The sequence below is a fragment of the Siniperca chuatsi genome, linkage group LG13 (assembly GCF_020085105.1).
Source record: "Siniperca chuatsi isolate FFG_IHB_CAS linkage group LG13, ASM2008510v1, whole genome shotgun sequence".
Taxonomy (NCBI): Eukaryota; Metazoa; Chordata; class Actinopteri; order Centrarchiformes; family Sinipercidae; genus Siniperca; species Siniperca chuatsi.
The window spans coordinates 21512066-21533191 of record NC_058054.1 but is presented as its reverse complement, the minus strand read 5'-3'; the positions used below and the strand labels follow the sequence as shown (position 1 = coordinate 21533191).

Sequence of the window (21126 nt, the reverse complement as noted above, 5' to 3'; positions counted from 1 at the left end):
AGTGCTCAGGCAAAGCAGAAATCAATCAACACACAACTCTGACTGTCTTTTCATTTCAGAAACTGCTCTGACAAGAACTGTAGAGTCATTACATACTAAACTTTGTTTCCACCTACATTACCCACTCTGTATTTCTGCTCTCCACTATTTCAGTTTTATCCTCACAGTTTCATCTATCCAAGTCCAGATGTTCCTTGTCTCTCCTCTCTCTCTCTCACTTTATCAAAAGATTTTATGGTAATTACCAACTGACTTTATATCTGCCTTAACCTTGGTACAGATATAGCTGTGTTCATTCACTGATATCTATAATTGTATCGTGAAAAAGCAGACTGAAACAGAACAATGAGAACATTCAACACAAAGGTGCTTTGTAGTCAGTGAGTTACACACAGGTATCAGAAAAAAAACGTTTTCATAATGACTGCCACCACAGAATTACACCACAATCACACCAGATGCCCCCCCACAACCACATTAGCGCACTCTAAGTTTTCTTAATTAATCCACATAATCAGTTAATTCGGAGTCTTCACGCCGGCTAACTGGATTACGCAGATGGAGCAGGCTGCTGCTGCTGCAGCCCTGGGAGGCTGGAGGGAGGCAGTCAGTACCTCCTTCGCCTTCCCCAGCTGCTGCTTGCCCTCCTCTCTGCCCGCAGCAGCACCAGACACTGTCTATTAGACTGTGAGATTGGTGGTGGCGGTGATGCGACAGAAAGCAGGCGGTGTGAGCCAAACATGGGGGCGAGAGCAGACAGAGAGAGTGGAGGAGGGAGAGTTGAGAGAGTGAGATATAGCAGAGAGAGGTTGTTTGAGAGGTGAAAGTGCACAGGAGGAAGGAGTCGAATTGGCGCAGCAGAGAAAAATAAGAGCGGTGGGAGAGTGAAAATCCCAGAGGGGGAGAAATGGAGGCATATAGGGAAGAGCTGCATGCATTTAGATTTATAACTGATTTCTGTTGATAGAGACTCCTGTGAGTCCAATTGTTCCAAAAGTTCCCCCTCTCTTGCTTTTGTCTTTCTATCCTCATTTTGGGCAGTTGTTGTGGGAGTTCGCCCCACACTGTAATCAGCAGGTGAGGATTCCAGCTTGGCCAGCATTCACCTGGCTAGAAAGAAATGTGTGGCAGCTGCAGCCATGTTTGCCTTGCCAGTTAGACAAACATGCAGGCACAACCTTAAAAGAGAAGGCTGTCATGTAAGTGCACTCAGCTGAGCAAACCGAAACAAATTACCTTCTCTGACCTCTTTGGAAAACCTAAGCCAAATCATTTGAAGCAATTAATATCTACCAAGCCAGGACTTTTTTTTTTTTTTGCAAGAATGTACTGTTAAAACTTCTGGGAGAGGTGAGCTGGAGCAGCTTTGCAACATTTCACTGCCTCAACCAGGAAAGAAAGATTAGAAGCAATTTTCTGAGTGCCTTAACTGTAAATTCTGACTCTGTATCTCCTTCTATCATTTACAGAAACCTTTTTCCCATTTTCAAGTCTGTAAGTCAGCTGCATTTAACTTTGAAAAGCTGAGAGCCAAAAACTTATCTTGAATGTTGAATGTGACTGAAGTTATGTGGAGAGGAACAAAATAGGAGATATATGATCTTTGTGGGCAACTCTCTCTTCATTTAATGAGGAGGAAACTTCTGAACTTCTAATGCCACAATCTTGACTCTGGCAACTCACCCTCACAAAAACTATGATTCCTCATAACTGACAGATAGTTTCTTTATCTAAACATTTATTAAACCCGAGCATATCATGTGTCGCTTTCAAAACACCCCCAGTTTCTGGCTTCTGACTAAAAGCCAGGGCTTTACAAGACCTACAGTGCAGGAATTGTAAATGTAATAAAAGTGGCTCATTTTGTTTCAGGTGTCACCATAATAGATGAATATTCACAAGCTAAAATGTAAAACCCTCTTGGTGTTCATTTGAAAAATTCTTCTGTATGATTTTTCACCCGTTGGTGGGGCTGTGACAGCTGAAACTGCATCACAACATCAAAGCTAAGTCGAATCCTGGCATCAGAACATGAACGCCTCAGAAAACTACAACCTCACCAATCTGATCACACTTTTCGCCCTTCCATCATCTTCCCCCGCTCTGCCAGAGGGGATAAAAGTGCAGTCACCGAGACAAGACGTTCAACTAATGCTGAGAGTCACATCAGCGATTGTACGAGTGACATCTCCCATCTGAAATTACTCACTTGAAGTGGGTGAGAGAGGGGGGAAATGGCACTTGAAGCCAATCAGCTGTACACAACTCCAGTCTTATGCTGACAGTGCTTTGGGACTTGCACACACAGATACACACACCTACTGTACAGAAATATACACTCAGACATATACATCCACTCTGTATGCATATATAGTCTCAAAAACGTATATGAAAATGGATATAAAAACAGAAACAGAAGCAGTAAACTCAAACACATTATTTTTACATTTAAACACACACCTGGGCATGTAGACAAATATACACACAGTACACACACATCACCCAGAAGGGGAAAAGACATAGGCGCAGCACTTTCGCCTGGCTTGTTTTGCCTCAGCATTCCAGCTCCTGAGTCGGCCCGGATGTTCTGCCGGATGGCTGCTAAACATGATTGATCGCAGGATTTGTGTTTGCTGCATTAGTCCTGTACACCACCAGTCTCCTGTGGCCTGCCAAACACTATGCCATCAAAGGGCCTCTCTCAGCAAGAATCCTCAACGCTCCACTGAGTCGCTTTACAAACACTCACTGTCCCCCTCCTCCTCCCTGCCTTTCCATACCCCCCGTGTTCTTTCCCTCCCGCTGCCCCCCCCCCGTGTCTGCAAGGTCATGCAAAAAAGGAGCACGATTGTACCTTTTATTGAATGAGGGAGAGTCAAGTAAATCTGTCGAGTGCTTGGGAATAAGCATCACCAGCTGCTTTCTACAGACAAACAACTTGTAAGAGAGGGAATCAGGAATCAAATTGAGGGTGAAGCTCTGTCGGGCTGCTGGGGCAGGTGCAGATGTAGTGAATGCAAAGTTGGTGCGGGTGCATGTGTGTGGGTACACTGAGAGTGCAGGGACATTAATTTTCATTTGGAATAACAACACTCCGAGGACCTAAGGGAGAGGGGAGCACTGTACAAGCAATGCGGAATTGACTTGTAGACCTAAAGGGCTTTTTTTCACAGTTAGATTGCTTTTGGTAACGTCTGGAGAGCCTGCCTCCCCTAGCTCTAAAGACACTAGATTGGGGGGGGGGGAATCAGGGGGCCGTTGTTCCCATCTGATGTCAGAAGTCTTGATAGAGTTCACCAAAAAATAGGTGGAGAAAAAATGAATTATTTCTGCTGGATGTGAGCAAGGTGTCAAAGATGAGTTCATAGCAGCCCTTACACATGCCTGCTTTCGACAAACACAAGTGACATCAAGATCACATCCTGATCCTAAAATATTCAGTATGAACCTCTGCCTGCGTTAAAATGAGGAAAAGAACCCCACCAGAATATAAATTCAATATAAGGTGGAAATCTATGGGGAAATTGTCACTTCACTGAACTAAATAGAGCCCTTGAAGGCTTTTTTTGTGTGACAGGCATTGTTGAAAGAGTGAATGTTTTATTCCAACTCATTTGATTGGTTTGTCCTGAGTTAGACTCGATACCTGGCTGGCTCAGTCAAACTCACTAACACAAGTAGTGACACACAGACATATGAATTCACACAAAGACACAGACAGATTTAAAATCATGCATTTGGTCATGGACACACTCACTCACTCACTCACCGAGCTCGTCACCGGTTAATTGAATAAACTAGAGAAACTGCTCAACAGTTAGTGCCTTAAATTGCCTCCATCTATGCAACGTGAATGTTGTGCATGCATTTGTGATATAACAGTGGTATGAAATGTGTAAATGAGAAAACTGGCATCAGTGAGGAATAAATGAGGTAGGATTTCTAAAAAGTTCAAGCTTTTTCTGACTCTGCAGAGGCGTCTCTAATAATTTGTCACATCTATATTCACACACAAACTGCCAAAGACACACACTAGAGAGAAGTTTGGCAGCACCTTGCAAACATAAGAGACTTAATGACCTCAGTGAGTTGGAGTTTTCAAGGAGTCCAGTTCAATGGTCACACTCCTTAGCACCCAATTCACATAGTGTTTCCAGTACATATGCAAAATATACTCTTTAAGTGTGGTTATAAAACACAGCAGGATGTTAAAGGGGCATTCCAGGGATTTAGCACTGAATGGTTAAGCATGGTAAAAATAAAAGCATCAGGGGGCTGAGATACCCGGACCATTTGTCCATAGTATGGCTCAAGCTCTGGAAACACTTGACACCTATAATTCCCATAATGCAACTCAGCATCCTTTGTTAGACTCTGATGACATCATCAGGGTTATTTTCTCAGACTTTAAAAAGCTCCCTTCAGAGCCACAGAAGACATTATACAAAATGCAGACATTATTTACATGATTAGTACTCTGACGAGTAAACTGATCTTCAAATGTAAAATTGGTAGAATGTCCCTTTTAACCTTTCTGTACGATGAAACTCTTACAGACTTCCATGTACCATACGCTGTAAAATGTTACTCCCTCACACATGCTCGCCCACATGTATACAAGCGCATACACATATTGTTACAGAATATGGCTGTTATGTTCTTGTGTTTCATCAGTTAGCAGCAGGGGGCTAATAGCTCATTGCCTAAAACACCAGCACACACATTCACCTTACCAGGAGGATTCCCCTCCGTATGGTTTTAAACATATTCAGTATGAATATTATTGATTGTCCCAGTATGGCTCCAGTTTAATCCATCAGGGGGAAATTCAATTCCAACAGCAAATTAATTATATACATGAATATTTAATTTGATGTAGTGGAAGAAAAAGCAATTAGCCAAGGTGCAACACTACAGATGTGAAGATTTACATTTTCTCCTACCTCAGGGTTACAAAGGATTTTCAACGTTGGTGGTTTCCAATGGTGTATTTTAGTTTTATGCCCTGTTTACTGCAAAAGCAACCCTACGTGTTATTGTATTATGCCAACGCCTGCTCCTGTACCACTTGGTTATCATCATCAGTGGTACAACCTGCAAAGAGTGAAACAAATGTGGACAATGAATTATTTAATGACATGCTGTTAGGTAGACAATCACATCACAACAAGATGTTTAAAGTTCCTAAGAGTTTCCTCTCAAGACGTTCTCACAAAGCTCCTTAGAGCTTTTACCTATTGAACTGAGAGAACTCCAAAGCTAAGAGAGGGGATGTTGGTGACCCTGCTGTTAACATTATGTTTCACGAATGAATGAACTTACAGTGATCGGTGGAAAGGTGACCTGGCTGTGTCAGTGAATGTGAAATAAAATCAATACACAGGAGCACACTATCTTTGTATTTTTTCAAAACGCTATCGCAAGACAGGCGCCACATGAAGCACATTTTAGTGACTTAGTGACTTAGGAGTCCTGTGAACACCCTTTAACACTAAGTGAAGTGCCAGAATTCTAAACTTACTAGAATTGCCGTAAGTGGTCATTTTGACCGTTAGATTCCAAACTCTATAATCTCTAATGATAAATTACCCAAATGGGAGATTAATGCATTTATTCACCAAAATATACATTTAAAAAAGTTTAATTATGCATTTATCAATATTCATATCGTCGCATATAGTAAACTGTAATTATTGCATAAGCTATATTCACACCAGTGTCACCGACTCCCGCTTTGCCTTCAGCCCATCGGTGATGCCCACGCTTGTGTGCACGGAGCTCAGAATACATACATTCTTCCTCGGCTTTCAATGGTAGATGGTGAGCGTCGCATCTACACATTTAACACCTTCTGTGCTGAACAGCTCCGCTTGCTCTTTTGCAGAGGGGGGCGACTCACGCTTAGTTTTCCCCAGGGTGCCAACCAGGCTGGTCTTCTTGGCCTGTAAGGCGATATCTGGTAATATTTCTTCCCTTCCCCAGGAATGGCTCCCCCAGTTTCAGCACCTCTCCCTTGAGCTGACCTCTGCTCCGCGTCTCCTCTTTTCCCAGAAACGGAGCCCCGTTCAGCATGTATTTTAAATTGACATCCGAAGCCAGCCAAAATTGTCAGGTCATGAGCTGTCACCACGGTGCTGATGTGCCTCAACCACAGTGCAGTCCCTGATGTGTTTCAGCATGCCATCGTCAAACACACGCAAGAAGGCCGCCGCATCTCCGATGTTGTGCTTCGTGTGTGCAGTGGGGCGAAATTATGGCCGAAATAGGTAAAAATGATCATATTTTCTTTGCCTTTTGTGTAATTTATATAAAACCTTTTGTAAAAAAAAATAATACAAACACTTTTAGGAAAAGTCAGGTACCAGCAAGATTGTAATTTTGTTTTATTCAACAAAGTTATTGCACATATACATTTCAAAACGGCCGTCGACCGTCGTGGCCGTTCTAGTGTTAACTTCTTTCAGACTTAGGAGCTAGTTTTAGGACTAAAATGCTTTCTGAAATCCTCTTAGACCAAAAACTAAGGAGTCTCCCTTATTTTTAGGAATTTCTCCTAACTCAGGCAGTTACTAGCTGCTGTTAGCCTTAGGCTGTTTTGTGAATAAGGCCCCAGATATTTTAGCAACAAATCAGATAAATCAGATGACCTAGCTGCCAACTACAACCTAGCTGAACTTTGCATACAACTTTGCATAAGCAAAAATACATGGAGGAAAAGGAGGAGCAATAAGTAAGTAAAATGTATTTATATAGCACCTTTCTAAATCAGCTGTTGTAAAGTGTTTTCCAATAAAAGACAAAAGAAAGATATAAAATAGACACACTACAGAAATTGAGATAAAAAGTAAATAATAAATAAAATGTAAGTCCAAACAGGCGGGTCTTGAGCTGCTTTTTAAAGGTGCCCACCATGCAGGACAAAATAATTACAAGAACTAAATTGAATTAATGTCTCTCTCTTCTGTCTAGACCAGGCTTTTCACACCCTCTTCTAAAATGTAACCCACAGCAGTGGTAATAGCAATATGCAGCCCCCCTGAACAGTTTGTTTGAAGATTCTTTTGAAACAATATCTATTGTTCATTGTTCACTGCAGTACGCGGGATTGCACAAAATGTCAATATAAACTGATTGGTTACAGATAATGTTCTGGTCTTTTAAACAAGACATGAAGTTTGATAAAAAATAGAAGATGGACTGTGAGGAGTCAACAGAAATCACTGTCTGGGACCTTTCTCCTGCCAAGCATTCAAGTGTGAAACCTTAAAGGGAACCAGCTGCACCAGGGCTCAAGGACGTGATCCACATCTTGCAGGACCAACTTGGAAGAAAGTGAAGAGAAATAGACATGTTACAAATAGTAGAGTGAAACGTCACGCAGAGGAAGAAAATTTGATTACAATAAACTACAAAAGCAAAATAATTACAGAACTTCCAATTACAAACCTTTTGATTTCAAAAAGAAATATAATTTGTTAAATTGGATATCTCCAGCAGAAGTCAAAATTTCCATAAGCATACAGCATTTGTTAGGGAGGCCCAGGGAACAAGTGAACACAAGAAAATAGGTCAGGAAGAGCCCAATCAAAGCGGTAATATATCTATGGCTGCTGCTCCATTTCCAATACAGAATTCTCAAGGGGTATGTTAGATTTATATCCTTAGGAGAAACACAGACGGGTGGTGGAGCCGGGGCGAGCACACACTGTCGTAACAGCAGACAGCCATTCTCAGTAAACCTGTGGCCTGTAAAATATGGGAAAGAATGACTGCTATCATTTCAAGGAACGCATCACTATCAATCATTGCTTTAATTAATGAATCAGTGTGAGTGTATGTGTTTAAGCCAACAAAGACATACTTCTACATCATACAGACAGATGGCTGCAGAGGCTGGCGGAGCCAGACGAGAGGCTGCCTCACATTCAAATGCTCCAATTAGGCCATGGCTTACTGGGTCAGGACAGGCAGAGAGCCCAGGATATGAGCAAAGAGTGAAACAATGGCCACCATACAGACAGAAGAGAGTCCCTTTTTCAGAAACACACGAAAGAAAAAAATACATAGATTAAGGCTTCTAATTTTTAGCCAACTGCTGGCAACTATCAGTTTTGTCAGATGATAACCATCACCTGAGGGTTTTTTATCATCACCATGTTTTCAGAAAGACCAACAGAGTGGTGAGCCTTGGCTCGGTTTTGGAGCTACACAAGAAAATGACATATCATGTTTTGATTTAATCAGATCACATCACGTCATTTTCGGGCAGAGCTATAATAAGACGGCCTGAAGCTGTGTCCCAATTCAGGGTTTTCTCCTTGGGAGTCCACATTTCATGACTGGATACATTGTAATGGGTCAGCAAGGCTGTCCCATCTCAGAGGTCCTGTTCAATGCCATTTTTCTAATTCTTTCTTAATAAAATATCATGGCAACAATGGAATGGTTGTTGTAAAAATATTGGTTATGGTTAAAAAGAAAGCTTTAACTGAACATCAATTGAAGGTCTCTGACTGGACACAAACTACTTCTTCTTTAAAGCACTTTGTATCAGTCATATTTTGGAACCTGATTTTGATTTAGTTTCAGTCTAAATGTAAGGCAGTGTATATTAGTCCTTTAATTTTTGTTAGTTTTAGTCAACGAAAGACATTTTAGTCTAATTTTTGTTGCGCATTTTACGGCTGCAGCTGTCACCGTCTTTGTTGTATACAGCTATCATGGTTACAGGTGTCCTCATCAAGCCCCCAGGAAGTGTGTCAAGCTTTGAAGACAATTTGACATAGTCAAACTGTGTAATTATAAGTTCCGGGCCATCACGTGATGCATACTGGCCATTTGATTCATTCGGTCTGATAACCATACTTGAGCAACTTTCATGGAATGAACGGGGCCCAGCCTCCGTCACTGCAGTTTTCTTTATACATCCATGGCAGGGCTCAACAATAAGGATTGCTTAGCTTAGAAACTTAGCTGCTGGCTGAGACAAACCAGCCCCTCCTCCCTCTACCAGCAGTAACTTACCTGCAGTGACACAGCAGCAGCTGAGGGAGGCGGACAGAGGACAGGAGGAGGGACTGATACTGATGGATGTTTAGAAAGAATGAAGAACACAGACTTCACTCAGTATTGATTTTAAGATCTTGTTGATTACTTTTAAGGCTCTTCATGGCCTGGCTCCAGACTATATTTTAGACCTTGTAATCCCGTATGAACCTTCACGTAGTTTGAGATCTTCGGGCAGGGGTCTTCTGTCTGTTCCTGAGTCTGGGATGAAAACTAAAGGGGACAGAGCTTTTGCTATCAGGGCCCCGAGGCTCTGGAACAACTTGCCCAAAGAAATTAGGTTGTCTGAGTCAGTGTCTTCATTCAAGTCTCTTCTCAAAACACATTTTTATCGGAAAGCATATCCTGATTTTATTTCTTTATATTTCATCATTCACTGTGGTATTTTAATTCTCTTGTTGTGAAGCACTTTGTACTTTGTTTTGATAAGTGCTCTATAAATAAAGTTTTATAATTATTATTATTATTATTATTATTATTTTGATGTCAGGAATGTGATTTATTTACTGACATTTTAGATTTGTTTCCAGTGAGATATTATTGAGTTTGCTGTTGTAAACACTGTTGCTACTCTAGAAACAACATTTAGTTATATTTAAAATATTTTATATATACAGTTCTAATCCTGTTCTGAATGTATTCTTTTTTAAAATAATATAATTTTAAAAAAGCAATTATTTAGTAAAGAAAAAGATTATCGATAAAGAACCGAACCGATCGTATCAATACGATACCCATCCCTACTCACGAGAAAATGGCAGCAGGTAAAGACAGGTTTATGTTGTAAATGTTTAAGTTTATTTAGATCATTTATTTATCATTCACTCACAGTTAAGCAGTCCATCTCTAGAGAGGAGGAGGGGGGATTGTCATCCCATTTTCGATATGCAATAATGTTTGTTGCTTTGCATCTATGACACACTGTGTCCTTGTTTGGATTCATTTACTTTATTTAGAAAGATTAAACATGACAGTTAACTTCAAAATTAACACTGCTTTGTATCTTTTGCAGCTTTCAGTAACTCAAAATCTATTGCACACTGGTCACTTGTGTTCTGGCAGCCCTAGTCAACTCCATAAGAGAGAAAATATATCAGTTGACCAAGTCATATTTACCAGGGTGTACATAAATATGATAATGATGATAATCAATCGTTGGTAAATACAGTTCATCACATGAAAAGAAACAATGTAAAAGCCACTGTAGATTAGATTGTCTTGCCATGCTCAATAGACTACATGGGGTATTGCAGTATATTGATAAAGAGTAACTTCTCATCTCTATCAATCCTCCAGTGTGTGAAGACGTTTACTCAGTGTTAGGGAACTTGGTTAGACAGGTTAGGAAATACCATCATCAGGGTTAAATATGCAAAGATGCCAACACTGATGGTGTTCTTCATCAAAGGCGAATGGCACATGCCTTTCTGCATTGGCTCTGAATGTTGCCAGTGGACAGAAATTATGAATCGTCATAGTGCTTTCATACACCACTGTGTAGGCAGCAATGCAGGCAGCAAAAGGAGTAAGGGCAGCAGTGGCTCTTGTGTAAGCATTCAGCTATTTGGCACTGCCACCAAAATGTTGAACCATGGCAACTACAGGAATCACACAGAGGAAACAACAAGGGAGCTAATTTTACTGGCATGTGGAGGGCTCTGAATTATGACACACAAGAATTAGTATTTGGTTAACATAAATTATTGAATGTTAACATTATGATTTTTCTCCCCCAATTTCAGTGTATTTGTTTAAAATAAAGTTGGGTAAAAAAAGTTGGTAAGAATGTACAGTTGATTTTGCAATTTTCACTGCAATTCTCTTAAATTGTATTCAATTTAAACTCAAAGATTATTATTTATTATTATTTTGCAGTTTGTGTTTGTTTGTTTGCATGCTTGTCCTGTACATTTTGTGATATGGGATTGCGACATGAAAGTTATGATAACTAGCAGCATCACTGTCCACTGAATTAATTGTTTGGCCATTTTAAAACAAAATGAGCAACAACGCAGTTATTTGCAATCCCTCCCATGACCATCCTCAAAAAAGACTTTCTTTGCCATTCTTTAGGCATTTTAGTAAAGACTGTTGAATTGTTGTTCATCTTAGAACTCATTACATTCATATATTCAAACAATTAAACTGGTATCCAACAGCAACAACAACAAGATCACAGGATAGAATGGAATAACCATTTGGAACAAAGATGAAAGCAATATAATGCATGATGTCATATTGACATCATGGATTCTATTGGAATGGTATGAATCCTATAAATACTCAGACCCAAGTTTGGTCAAGACACAAATTTCACTGTGACAAAGGAAGGTACACAGAGTAAGACAAAACAAAGAGGTCCAACACGGGACAGTGCTGAAAGACATGGAATTCTCCGAGGATTACGGGGAGGTTGATCCTTCATTTAATTTCTACTTGAGTTCCCTCGAAGCACAAGCAAGATGTGAACTGAAGGACAGCGAGGCGAGGCTCACCCAAGGTAGATCTGAGGGGAGAGTACTCTTGGAAATCCAAGAGGAGGCGCTGTCTAAAATACTTGATCAGCTCCAAGAACAGAGAGAAGACAAGTGGAGCCCTGAGAAAAAGCTCATGCAGAAGGAGATATGTTGTCTGAAAGCCCGGCAGGATGAGGCTCAGGCTAAACATGTCCACTCTTCACAGAGGGAGATGGAGAGTCTGAAATCAAACCTGAGAAAGATCTGCGTGATGCTTCGGAAAGCTCAGAACGATCTTGTGCAGCAGACTTCCCAGACCGAGCACCTTCAAGTTAAATTGGAGGAGATGAAGGCAGAGAATGGGGCCCTTCAACATGAAGTGGGGGCAATGAAGTTAGAGCTCCGTGTTGCAAAGCAGTTGCGTGCAGTGGCTGAAAACAACTGTGAGACGACCACTCATTGCCTGAAGGTGCAGCTTTTTGATAAAGACACGGCAGAGTTTGAGGCTCGCACAAAAGCAGAACTGTTAGAGAAAGACCTTATATTTGAGAGGGCTCAAGCTCAGAAGCTGCAGATGAAACTGAGCAAGATGGAGGAAGCGCTTCTTAAAAAGAAGGAGGAGGCTAAGAGGACTTTGGAAAGATCCCAGGCCTCCCATCAAGCTCAGCTGGAGGAACACAAAGCGCAGACCAGCAAGATTGCATCTGCCCTGAAAAAGGCAGAGGATCTGCTGGAGACTGAGCGCCTTCGCTTGCAGCAGGAGAAAACCTGCCTCCAGGAGGAGATGGAGAAGTCCACAGCTTTCTATGTGGCTCAGCTTGACGAGCAGAAACGGGAGAACATCGTCGTCATGGCTGCTCTGGAGAAGGTTAAGCAGCAATTGGAGAGTCGTCGTATCGAGTGGCAGGAGGACAAGTCATCACTCCTTCAGGCCACAGAGGGTCTCATGCAGACTCTGCAGGAAAAGGAGCAGGAGTGGGAGAAGACAGAGAGCTCCATGAGGTCCCAGCTGAAGGAACTCGAGAGGCAGATCACTAAAAAGAAGAAGTGGTACAGAAAACTCTTCTAATCCCCAGCTCCTGAATGCCACGCTCAGAAAAACAAAACACACACACAAACACATGCATTTGTTCTTGTATACTTGTGAGGATTAGTCAGTAGAAACAGTCTTAACCCACAAACAGCACTTTGAAATGGGCTGTTTGTGGGTTAAGACTTGATTTTACACTTGGAAAGTGAAGTCCAAATGGCTTTACTTTTCTGGTGTTAAACTGAAACTGGTCCTCACAAAGATATAAATACTTGTGCACATACTCACACACACAAACACACGCATTTGTTCTTGTATACTTGTGAGGATTAATCAGTCGAAACAGTCTTAACCCACAAACAGCGCTTTGAAACGGGCTGTTTGAGGGTTAAGACTTGATTTTACACTTGGAAAGTGAGGCCAAAATATCCTTACTTTCCTGGTGTACATCTGAAACTGGTCCTCACAAAGATATAAATACTACTGCGTATACACACACAAACACACACACACACACACACACCCACCCAGCCGTCCAAGGAGAGGGGATCTCTCTTTGAATTGCCTTTCCCGAGGTTTCTTCCCATGTCCCTTAGGTTGTTCCTCAGGTTCGTGGGGAGTTTTTCCTCGTCTTCCTAGAGAGCTTGGGCTGGGCACCTGTTGCTGCTCTGGGTCTGTAAGGCCCATTGAAACACCTTCAGCTACACAAACAATCTCCTCTTAAAAAAAATAAAAATAACAAAATAAATATTGGTTTGTTGGTCAGTTGTTATTGAGAAAAAAGTTGCATTACAGTTCACTGTGGTATTTTAATTCTCTTGTTGTGAAGCACTTTGTACATTGTTTTGATAAGTGCTCTATAAATAAAGTTTTATAATTATTATTATTATTATTATTATTTTGATGTCAGGAATGTGATTTATTTACTGACATTTTAGATTTGTTTCCAGTGAGATATTATTGAGTTTGCTGTTGTAAACACTGTTGCTACTCTAGAAACAACATTTAGTTATATTTAAAATATTTTATATATACAGTTCTAATCCTGTTCTGAATGTATTCTTTTTTAAAATAATATAATTTTAAAAAAGCAATTATTTAGTAAAGAAAAAGATTATCGATAAAGAACCGAACCGATCGTATCAATACGATACCCATCCCTACTCACGAGAAAATGGCAGCAGGTAAAGACAGGTTTATGTTGTAAATGTTTAAGTTTATTTAGATCATTTATCATTCACTCACAGTTACGCAGTCCATCTCTAGAGAGGAGGAGGGGGGATTGTCATCCCATTTTCGATATGCAATAATGTTTGTTGCTTTGCATCTATGACACACTGTGTCCTTGTTTGGATTCATTTACTTTATTTAGAAAGATTAAACATGACAGTTAACTTCAAAATTAACACTGCTTTGTATCTTTTGCAGCTTTCAGTAACTCAAAATCTATTGCACACTGGTCACTTGTGTTCTGGCAGCCCTAGTCAACTCCATAAGAGAGAAAATATATCAGTTGACCAAGTCATATTTACCAGGGTGTACATAAATATGATAATGATGATAATCAATCGTTGGTAAATACAGTTCATCACATGAAAAGAAACAATGTAAAAGCCACTGTAGATTAGATTGTCTTGCCATGCTCAATAGACTACATGGGGTATTGCAGTATATTGATAAAGAGTAACTTCTCATCTCTATCAATCCTCCAGTGTGTGAAGACGTTTACTCAGTGTTAGGGAACTTGGTTAGACAGGTTAGGAAATACCATCATCAGGGTTAAATATGCAAAGATGCCAACACTGATGGTGTTCTTCATCAAAGGCGAATGGCACACGCCTTTCTGCATTGGCTCTGAATGTTGAACAGAAATTATGAATCGTCATAGTGCTTTCATACACCACTGTGTAGGCAGCAATGCAGGCAGCAAAAGGAGTAAGGGCAGCAGTGGCTCTTGTGTAAGCGTTCAGCTATTTGGCACTGCCACCAAAATGTTGAACCATGGCAACTACAGGAATCACACAGAGGAAACAACAAGGGAGCTAATTTTACTGGCATGTGGAGGGCTTATTCAATAATGTAAAAAAATATCCATTATAGAAATGGCTTTGAGTTGCATAAGCTTCAAACTTGAATTATTTGGTAATGGTCAATTATCAGTTTCCTTTTTTTAAAAGAGTAATCAATATATTTTAGGATTTTAATACATGTAGTTTTGTTTTAATAATATAACAAATTTCAGCTTGGTAAATTAGCAAAATCATTTAGGTAAATAGAATAAAATGACAAATTTTAGAAAAAGACATTTCTTAATTGATCAATGTTATTTATTATATGAAGCCCATTATATGATTTACTTATTTTATCGTAGGCCTACCTCAGTGTGTACTGTACAACTGCAGGAAAATCTCAATGTCAGACTGTGACACTGTATCAGCAGATACTCAGTATTCACTGTAACCACTGGTACCGTTCATATTGCCAACATTTAAAATGTAGATTACTTATCCTTTTATTTGTGTTTATTTAAGTCACACCTAATTAAAAAGTGTCAAGATTTCAACATCTGAATCAAAAGTTCCTATAGCAACTCTCCCTGCACTACTGTGTATTTGTTGGGGTCAGTTGTGCCTGGAGTCTGCCAGGAATTATACTCAAATCAAGACATGTAGGTACTCTTTTGCAGTGTTCTAATTCAAGTTTTAACCAAGTTGTAGATGTAACACCGGGTGAGCTGCAGGCTAGTCAGAGGGGAAGCAGACAGTCGATATTAGCAGAGACTGACTTTGTCCATAACTTTGGTTAATGGAGAGTTATACCACCTGGTAGAAGCTGGGTATGTGTGTGTATATTTTAAATATTGTATCAATTCAATACAGTTTGTAAAGGCTGTGATGCTAGTGCCCTAGCTATGATACTGTCGCTAGCATACAATTAGCACGTTAGCATGCTAACGTCATTATCATAGCCCTCAGTGTGGTATCAGCCTGCGTCACTCTGTAGTCTTAGTGTGTTTGGTGTTAGCTAAGACCTGAAACTAAAACTACCCCTGTATTAAATAGCACATGAGTTTTTGGTTGGTTAAAGGGACTGAGGAGACAGACATTTGTACTCAGTAGACGGAGAGGACCAGGAAACTCTCCCTGGACCCTGTGAGGAGTATGTTAGATGTCTCCCACCTGCTACAGCTTCATTCTGAACTGTTGCTGCCAGCCAGAGCACCGTGTTGGACTGACAGCCTTTGCCCACCATTCCTCGTCTGTTCTTCATCTCTCCCCATATGCTTCAGGTAACATCCCATGGACTTGTGAGTACAAGCTAACATTGCATGTGCGTTTTATTTTGGTAGCTTGCACTAGCAGGTGAAGCAGCCATTTTTTCTCCCAAGCCTCGACTCAGGCTTTCATTGTTTTAGTTTTTGTTAAAGCACATTACTTTTTATTTCATTTGCAGTGTGTGTGTGTGTGTGTGTGTTATTTTCCAAACTTTTGTATATTGTTTTCTTATTATTTTTACACAAGCAGTTGAAATATTTGTTTTTTTCAAGTTGAACTGCAATGGTGTTTTCACAACAAACGCAAAGCAAATTTTCACCTTGTGTTACTCGCGCAAGTTTGACCACGAATTTGTTTATTTACTCGATAAACTCAACCCTCCATGTAGATATCAACATTACTTTCTGTCATTAACCATGGCCGAAATAATCACTATTTCTGACGTACCTGTTGTGGAAGTCCCAGATACGTCAGAAAACCAGATGCCGTCGTGTCTAGGTTCATAACATCATCCGGAGGCGCACACAGCTCAGTGAATTTCACCCAAGGCTTGTGCAAGGCTCTTTTTACTGTGTACTGTACTCCAGTGTGTGTGTGTTCATACTGTGGGATCCACTGTGAGGGGTATAGTGTCCAGTGTTGGGCAAGTGATTAACTTCATACTGCAACGAAAACTCATTTGCAGTACGAAGTTCATACAACGTGAAAAAAACGGTTTCCCACATCCAAGACTCTGGTTATTGGCTTTAAGGTTTTACATTCACACAATTTCTCTTGGCTGTCCCTCAATATTAACCTAAATTTAAAAATATTGCTACAGCGTGTGTCATGGGCACTTTACGCCCCTGTACCACAATCTTTTTAAGTCACGAATCACTGTATCCCCACAAATGCCCCTATATTGCAACACTTACTGTAAAAAGAAGTTTCAATCATTCCCATCCACTCTAAGACAATAGGTCAAATAAAGCAGGCAAACAGAAATCGGGAAGAATACTTATATTCCAGTATCACAAAGTTTTATAAGCGAGCAAAGGACAGACGAAACTCTCCGGACGAAACAGAATTAAACTTTTAGCTTCTGAAATCATTTTTTTAGACAGCTGTGATGGAGCTCCTGATTTATCAGGTGGATGTCTGCTTTACTCCAAACTATTTCACTGTATGAAGCTGGACTGTGTGTGTGACCTTTTGGAAGTGTAGAAGAACACAGAACATTAATTAACATTAGTTCCTGACCGATCCTGTTGCAGTGTCAGGAAATTTAAATAATCACTCAATCAAGTTACGCTGCTGTGCCTCATGCATAAATGGCACAGGTCTTCTTTTCCACTGTGGGAGTAGATGAAGCTATTTGTGTTGATTTTTGCAGCCAACGACACAGAAATTGGCGTGCTTTGCTCGCTTCCAAAACTTCATGTTACCAGAGTCGGCGTTAGCAAGGAAATAACAACGGCAGACAGCAAGTTAGGCCTAGATTCACTATGCATTCACTCTTTGATTGGATTAAAATGTAAACATTCTTTCGTCCGGAGAGTTTCGTCTGTCCTTTGCTCGCTTACAAAACTTTGTGTTACTGGAATATAAGTATTCTTCCCAATTTATGTTTGCCTGCTTTATTTTACCTAACGTCTTAGAGTGGACAGGAATTATTGAAACGTCTTTTTACCCTAAGTGTTGTAATATAGGGGCAGTTGTGGGCACACTTGATGTATGTTAACCGTTGCTACAGTAGTTGAAGAACCCAAGTTTCTTCAGTTTATATAAGAAACATTACAATCACTATGATAAAAAGCAAGCTCGCATTGCCGGAACTGTCTTGCGCCACCCGAAGGATATTAGATCATAAACCGCAAAATCCGAGGAATAGGCTGCATTTGTTTGCTGTCCTCTGCAGTTGTCCACTATTTTCAGGTAAGACAAAAGTAACGAGTAATGAGCCCATTTAAATTTCAGAAATTGAAATTGCGTTATTTAATTTAATAAAAGTAATTAGTTACATGTCAAGTTACTGCCAAAAGTAGTGGAATTACATTCCCAACACTGATAGTGTGGAGGTTAACGTTTTTGCTTTTAATGGTGTGCAGAATAATTTTTGAAGTTCATGATTAAATAGATATGTTTCAGAATGATTGTTGTGTAGGAGCTGTGAAGGTTTTGAAGTAAGCTGCATTTTCTACCCAAATGACAAAGTTTGAATGTACTCTGCTGTGTTATCGGAAGTTAGTGATTCTAACAAGAATTAGATCATGTATTTGGTTAATATAAATTATTGAATGTTAACATTATGATTTTTCTCCCCCAATTTCAGTGTATTTGTTTAAAATAAAGTTGGTTAAAAAAAGTTGGTAAGAATGTACAGTTGATTTGATGCACCACTGTGTAGGCAGCAATGCAGGCAGCAAAAGGAGTAAGGGCAGCAGTGGCTCTTGTGTAAGCGTTCAGCTATTTGGCACTGCCACCAAAATGTTGAACCATGGCAACTACAGGAATCACACAGAAGAAACATAAGGGAGCTAATTTTACTGGCATGTGGAGGGCTCTGAATTATGACACACAAGAATTAGTATTTGGTTAACATAAATTATTGAATGTTAACATTATGATTTTTCTCCCCCAATTTCAGTGTATTTGTTTAAAATAAAGTTGGGTAAAAAAAGTTGGTAAGAATGTACAGTTGATTTTGCAATTTTCACTGCAATTCTCTTAAATTGTATTCAATTTAAACTCAAAGATTATTATTTATTATTATTTTGCAGTTTGTGTTTGTTTGTTTGCATGCTTGTCCTGTACATTTTGTGATATGGGATTGCGACATGAAAGTTATGATAACTAGCAGCATCACTGTCCACTGAATTAATTGTTTGGCCATTTTAAAACAAAATGAGCAACAACGCAGTTATTTGCAATCCCTCCCATGACCATCCTCAAAAAAGACTTTCTTTGCCATTCTTTAGGCATTTTAGTAAAGACTGTTGAATTGTTGTTCATCTTAGAACTCATTACATTCATATATTCAAACAATTAAACTGGTATCCAACAGCAACAACAACAAGATCACAGGATAGAATGGAATAACCATTTGGAACAAAGATGAAAGCAATATAATGCATGATGTCATATTGACATCATGGATTCTATTGGAATGGTATGAATCCTATAAATACTCAGACCCAAGTTTGGTCAAGACACAAATTTCACTGTGACAAAGGAAGGTACACAGAGTAAGACAAAACAAAGAGGTCCAACACGGGACAGTGCTGAAAGACATGGAATTCTCCGAGGATTACGGGGAGGTTGATCCTTCATTTAATTTCTACTTGAGTTCCCTCGAAGCACAAGCAAGATGTGAACTGAAGGACAGCGAGGCGAGGCTCACCCAAGGTAGATCTGAGGGGAGAGTACTCTTGGAAATCCAAGAGGAGGCGCTGTCTAAAATACTTGATCAGCTCCAGAGAACAGAGAGAAGACAAGTGGAGCCCTGAGAAAAAGCTCATGCAGAAGGAGATATGTTGTCTGAAAGCCCGGCAGGATGAGGCTCAGGCTAAACATGTCCACTCTTCACAGAGGGAGATGGAGAGTCTGAAATCAAACCTGAGAAAGATCTGCGTGATGCTTCGGAAAGCTCAGAACGATCTTGTGCAGCAGACTTCCCAGACCGAGCACCTTCAAGTTAAATTGGAGGAGATGAAGGCAGAGAATGGGGCCCTTCAACATGAAGTGGGGGCAATGAAGTTAGAGCTCCGTGTTGCAAAGCAGTTGCGTGCAGTGGCTGAAAACAACTGTGAGACGACCACTCATTGCCTGAAGGTGCAGCTTTTTGATAAAGACACGGCAGAGTTTGAGGCTCGCACAAAAGCAGAACTGTTAGAGAAAGACCTTATATTTGAGAGGGCTCAAGCTCAGAAGCTGCAGATGAAACTGAGCAAGATGGAGGAAGCGCTTCTTAAAAAGAAGGAGGAGGCTAAGAGGACTTTGGAAAGATCCCAGGCCTCCCATCAAGCTCAGCTGGAGGAACACAAAGCGCAGACCAGCAAGATTGCATCTGCCCTGAAAAAGGCAGAGGATCTGCTGGAGACTGAGCGCCTTCGCTTGCAGCAGGAGAAAACCTGCCTCCAGGAGGAGATGGAGAAGTCCACAGCTTTCTATGTGGCTCAGCTTGACGAGCAGAAACGGGAGAACATCGTCGTCATGGCTGCTCTGGAGAAGGTTAAGCAGCAATTGGAGAGTCGTCGTATCGAGTGGCAGGAGGACAAGTCATCGCTCCTTCAGGCCACAGAGGGTCTCATGCAGACTCTGCAGGAAAAGGAGCAGGAGTGGGAGAAGACAGAGAGCTCCATGAGGTCCCAGCTGAAGGAACTCGAGAGGCAGATCACTAAAAAGAAGAAGTGGTACAGAAAACTCTTCTGATCCCCAGCTCCTGAATGCTACGCTCAGAAAAACAAAACACACACACACACACACACACACACACAAACACATGCATTTGTTCTTGTATACTTGTGAGGATTAGTCAGTAGAAACAGTCTTAACCCACAAACAGCACTTTGAAATGGGCTGTTTGTGGGTTAAGACTTGATTTTACACTTGGAAAGTGAAGTCCAAATGGCTTTACTTTTCTGGTGTTAGACTGAAACTGGTCCTCACAAAGATATAAATACTTGTGCACGTACTCACACACACAAACACGCATTTGTTCTTGTATACTTGTGAGGATTGATCAGTCGAAACAGTCTTAACCCACAAACAGCGCTTTGAAACGGGCTGTTTGAGGGTTAAGACTTGATTTTACACTTGGAAAGTGAGGCCAAAATATCCTTACTTTCCTGGTGTACATCTGAAACTGGTCCTCACAAAGATATAAATACTACTGCGTATACACACACACACACACACACACACACCCAGCCGTCCAAGGAGAGGGGATCTCTCTTTGAATTGCCTTTCCCGAGGTTTCTTCCCATGTCCCTTAGGTTGTTCCTCAGGTTCGTGGGGAGTTTTTCCTCGTCTTCCTAGAGAGCTTGGGCTGGGCACCTGTTGCTGCTCTGGGTCTGTAAGGCCCATTGAAACACCTTCAGCTACACAAACAATCTCCTCTTAAAAAAAAATAAAAACAACAAAATAAATATTGGTTTGTTGGTCAGTTGTTTTTGAGAAAAAAGTTGCATTACAGTCATGTGTAATATTAAATGCTTTGATTGATGTATAAATTAGGGGACAAGCACTAATAAGTTTGCATTTGCACCCTATAGCCTGATGAAAAGTGAAAAGTGTCTACCTCCCTTCCTTTGTCGTACTT

The 21126-nt window shown here is 40.5% G+C and overlaps 2 protein-coding genes across 2 annotated transcripts in view; one reads left to right on the top strand and one right to left on the bottom strand.

Annotated features, from left to right (window-relative positions):
• LOC122887584 (vertebrate ancient opsin-like) overlaps positions 1 to 21126 on the bottom strand; it is a 69639-nt gene that overhangs the window by 23599 nt on the left and 24914 nt on the right. The gene's annotated exons all lie outside the window — the stretch shown is intronic.
• LOC122887586 (coiled-coil domain-containing protein 157-like) lies at positions 9856 to 20722 on the top strand. Its single transcript, XM_044220941.1, has 2 exons — positions 9856 to 12643; positions 20308 to 20722. The coding sequence occupies exon 1, from the start codon at positions 11452 to 11454 to the stop codon at positions 12589 to 12591; it is 1140 nt and encodes a 379-aa protein (XP_044076876.1). The 5' UTR covers positions 9856 to 11451; the 3' UTR covers positions 12592 to 12643; positions 20308 to 20722.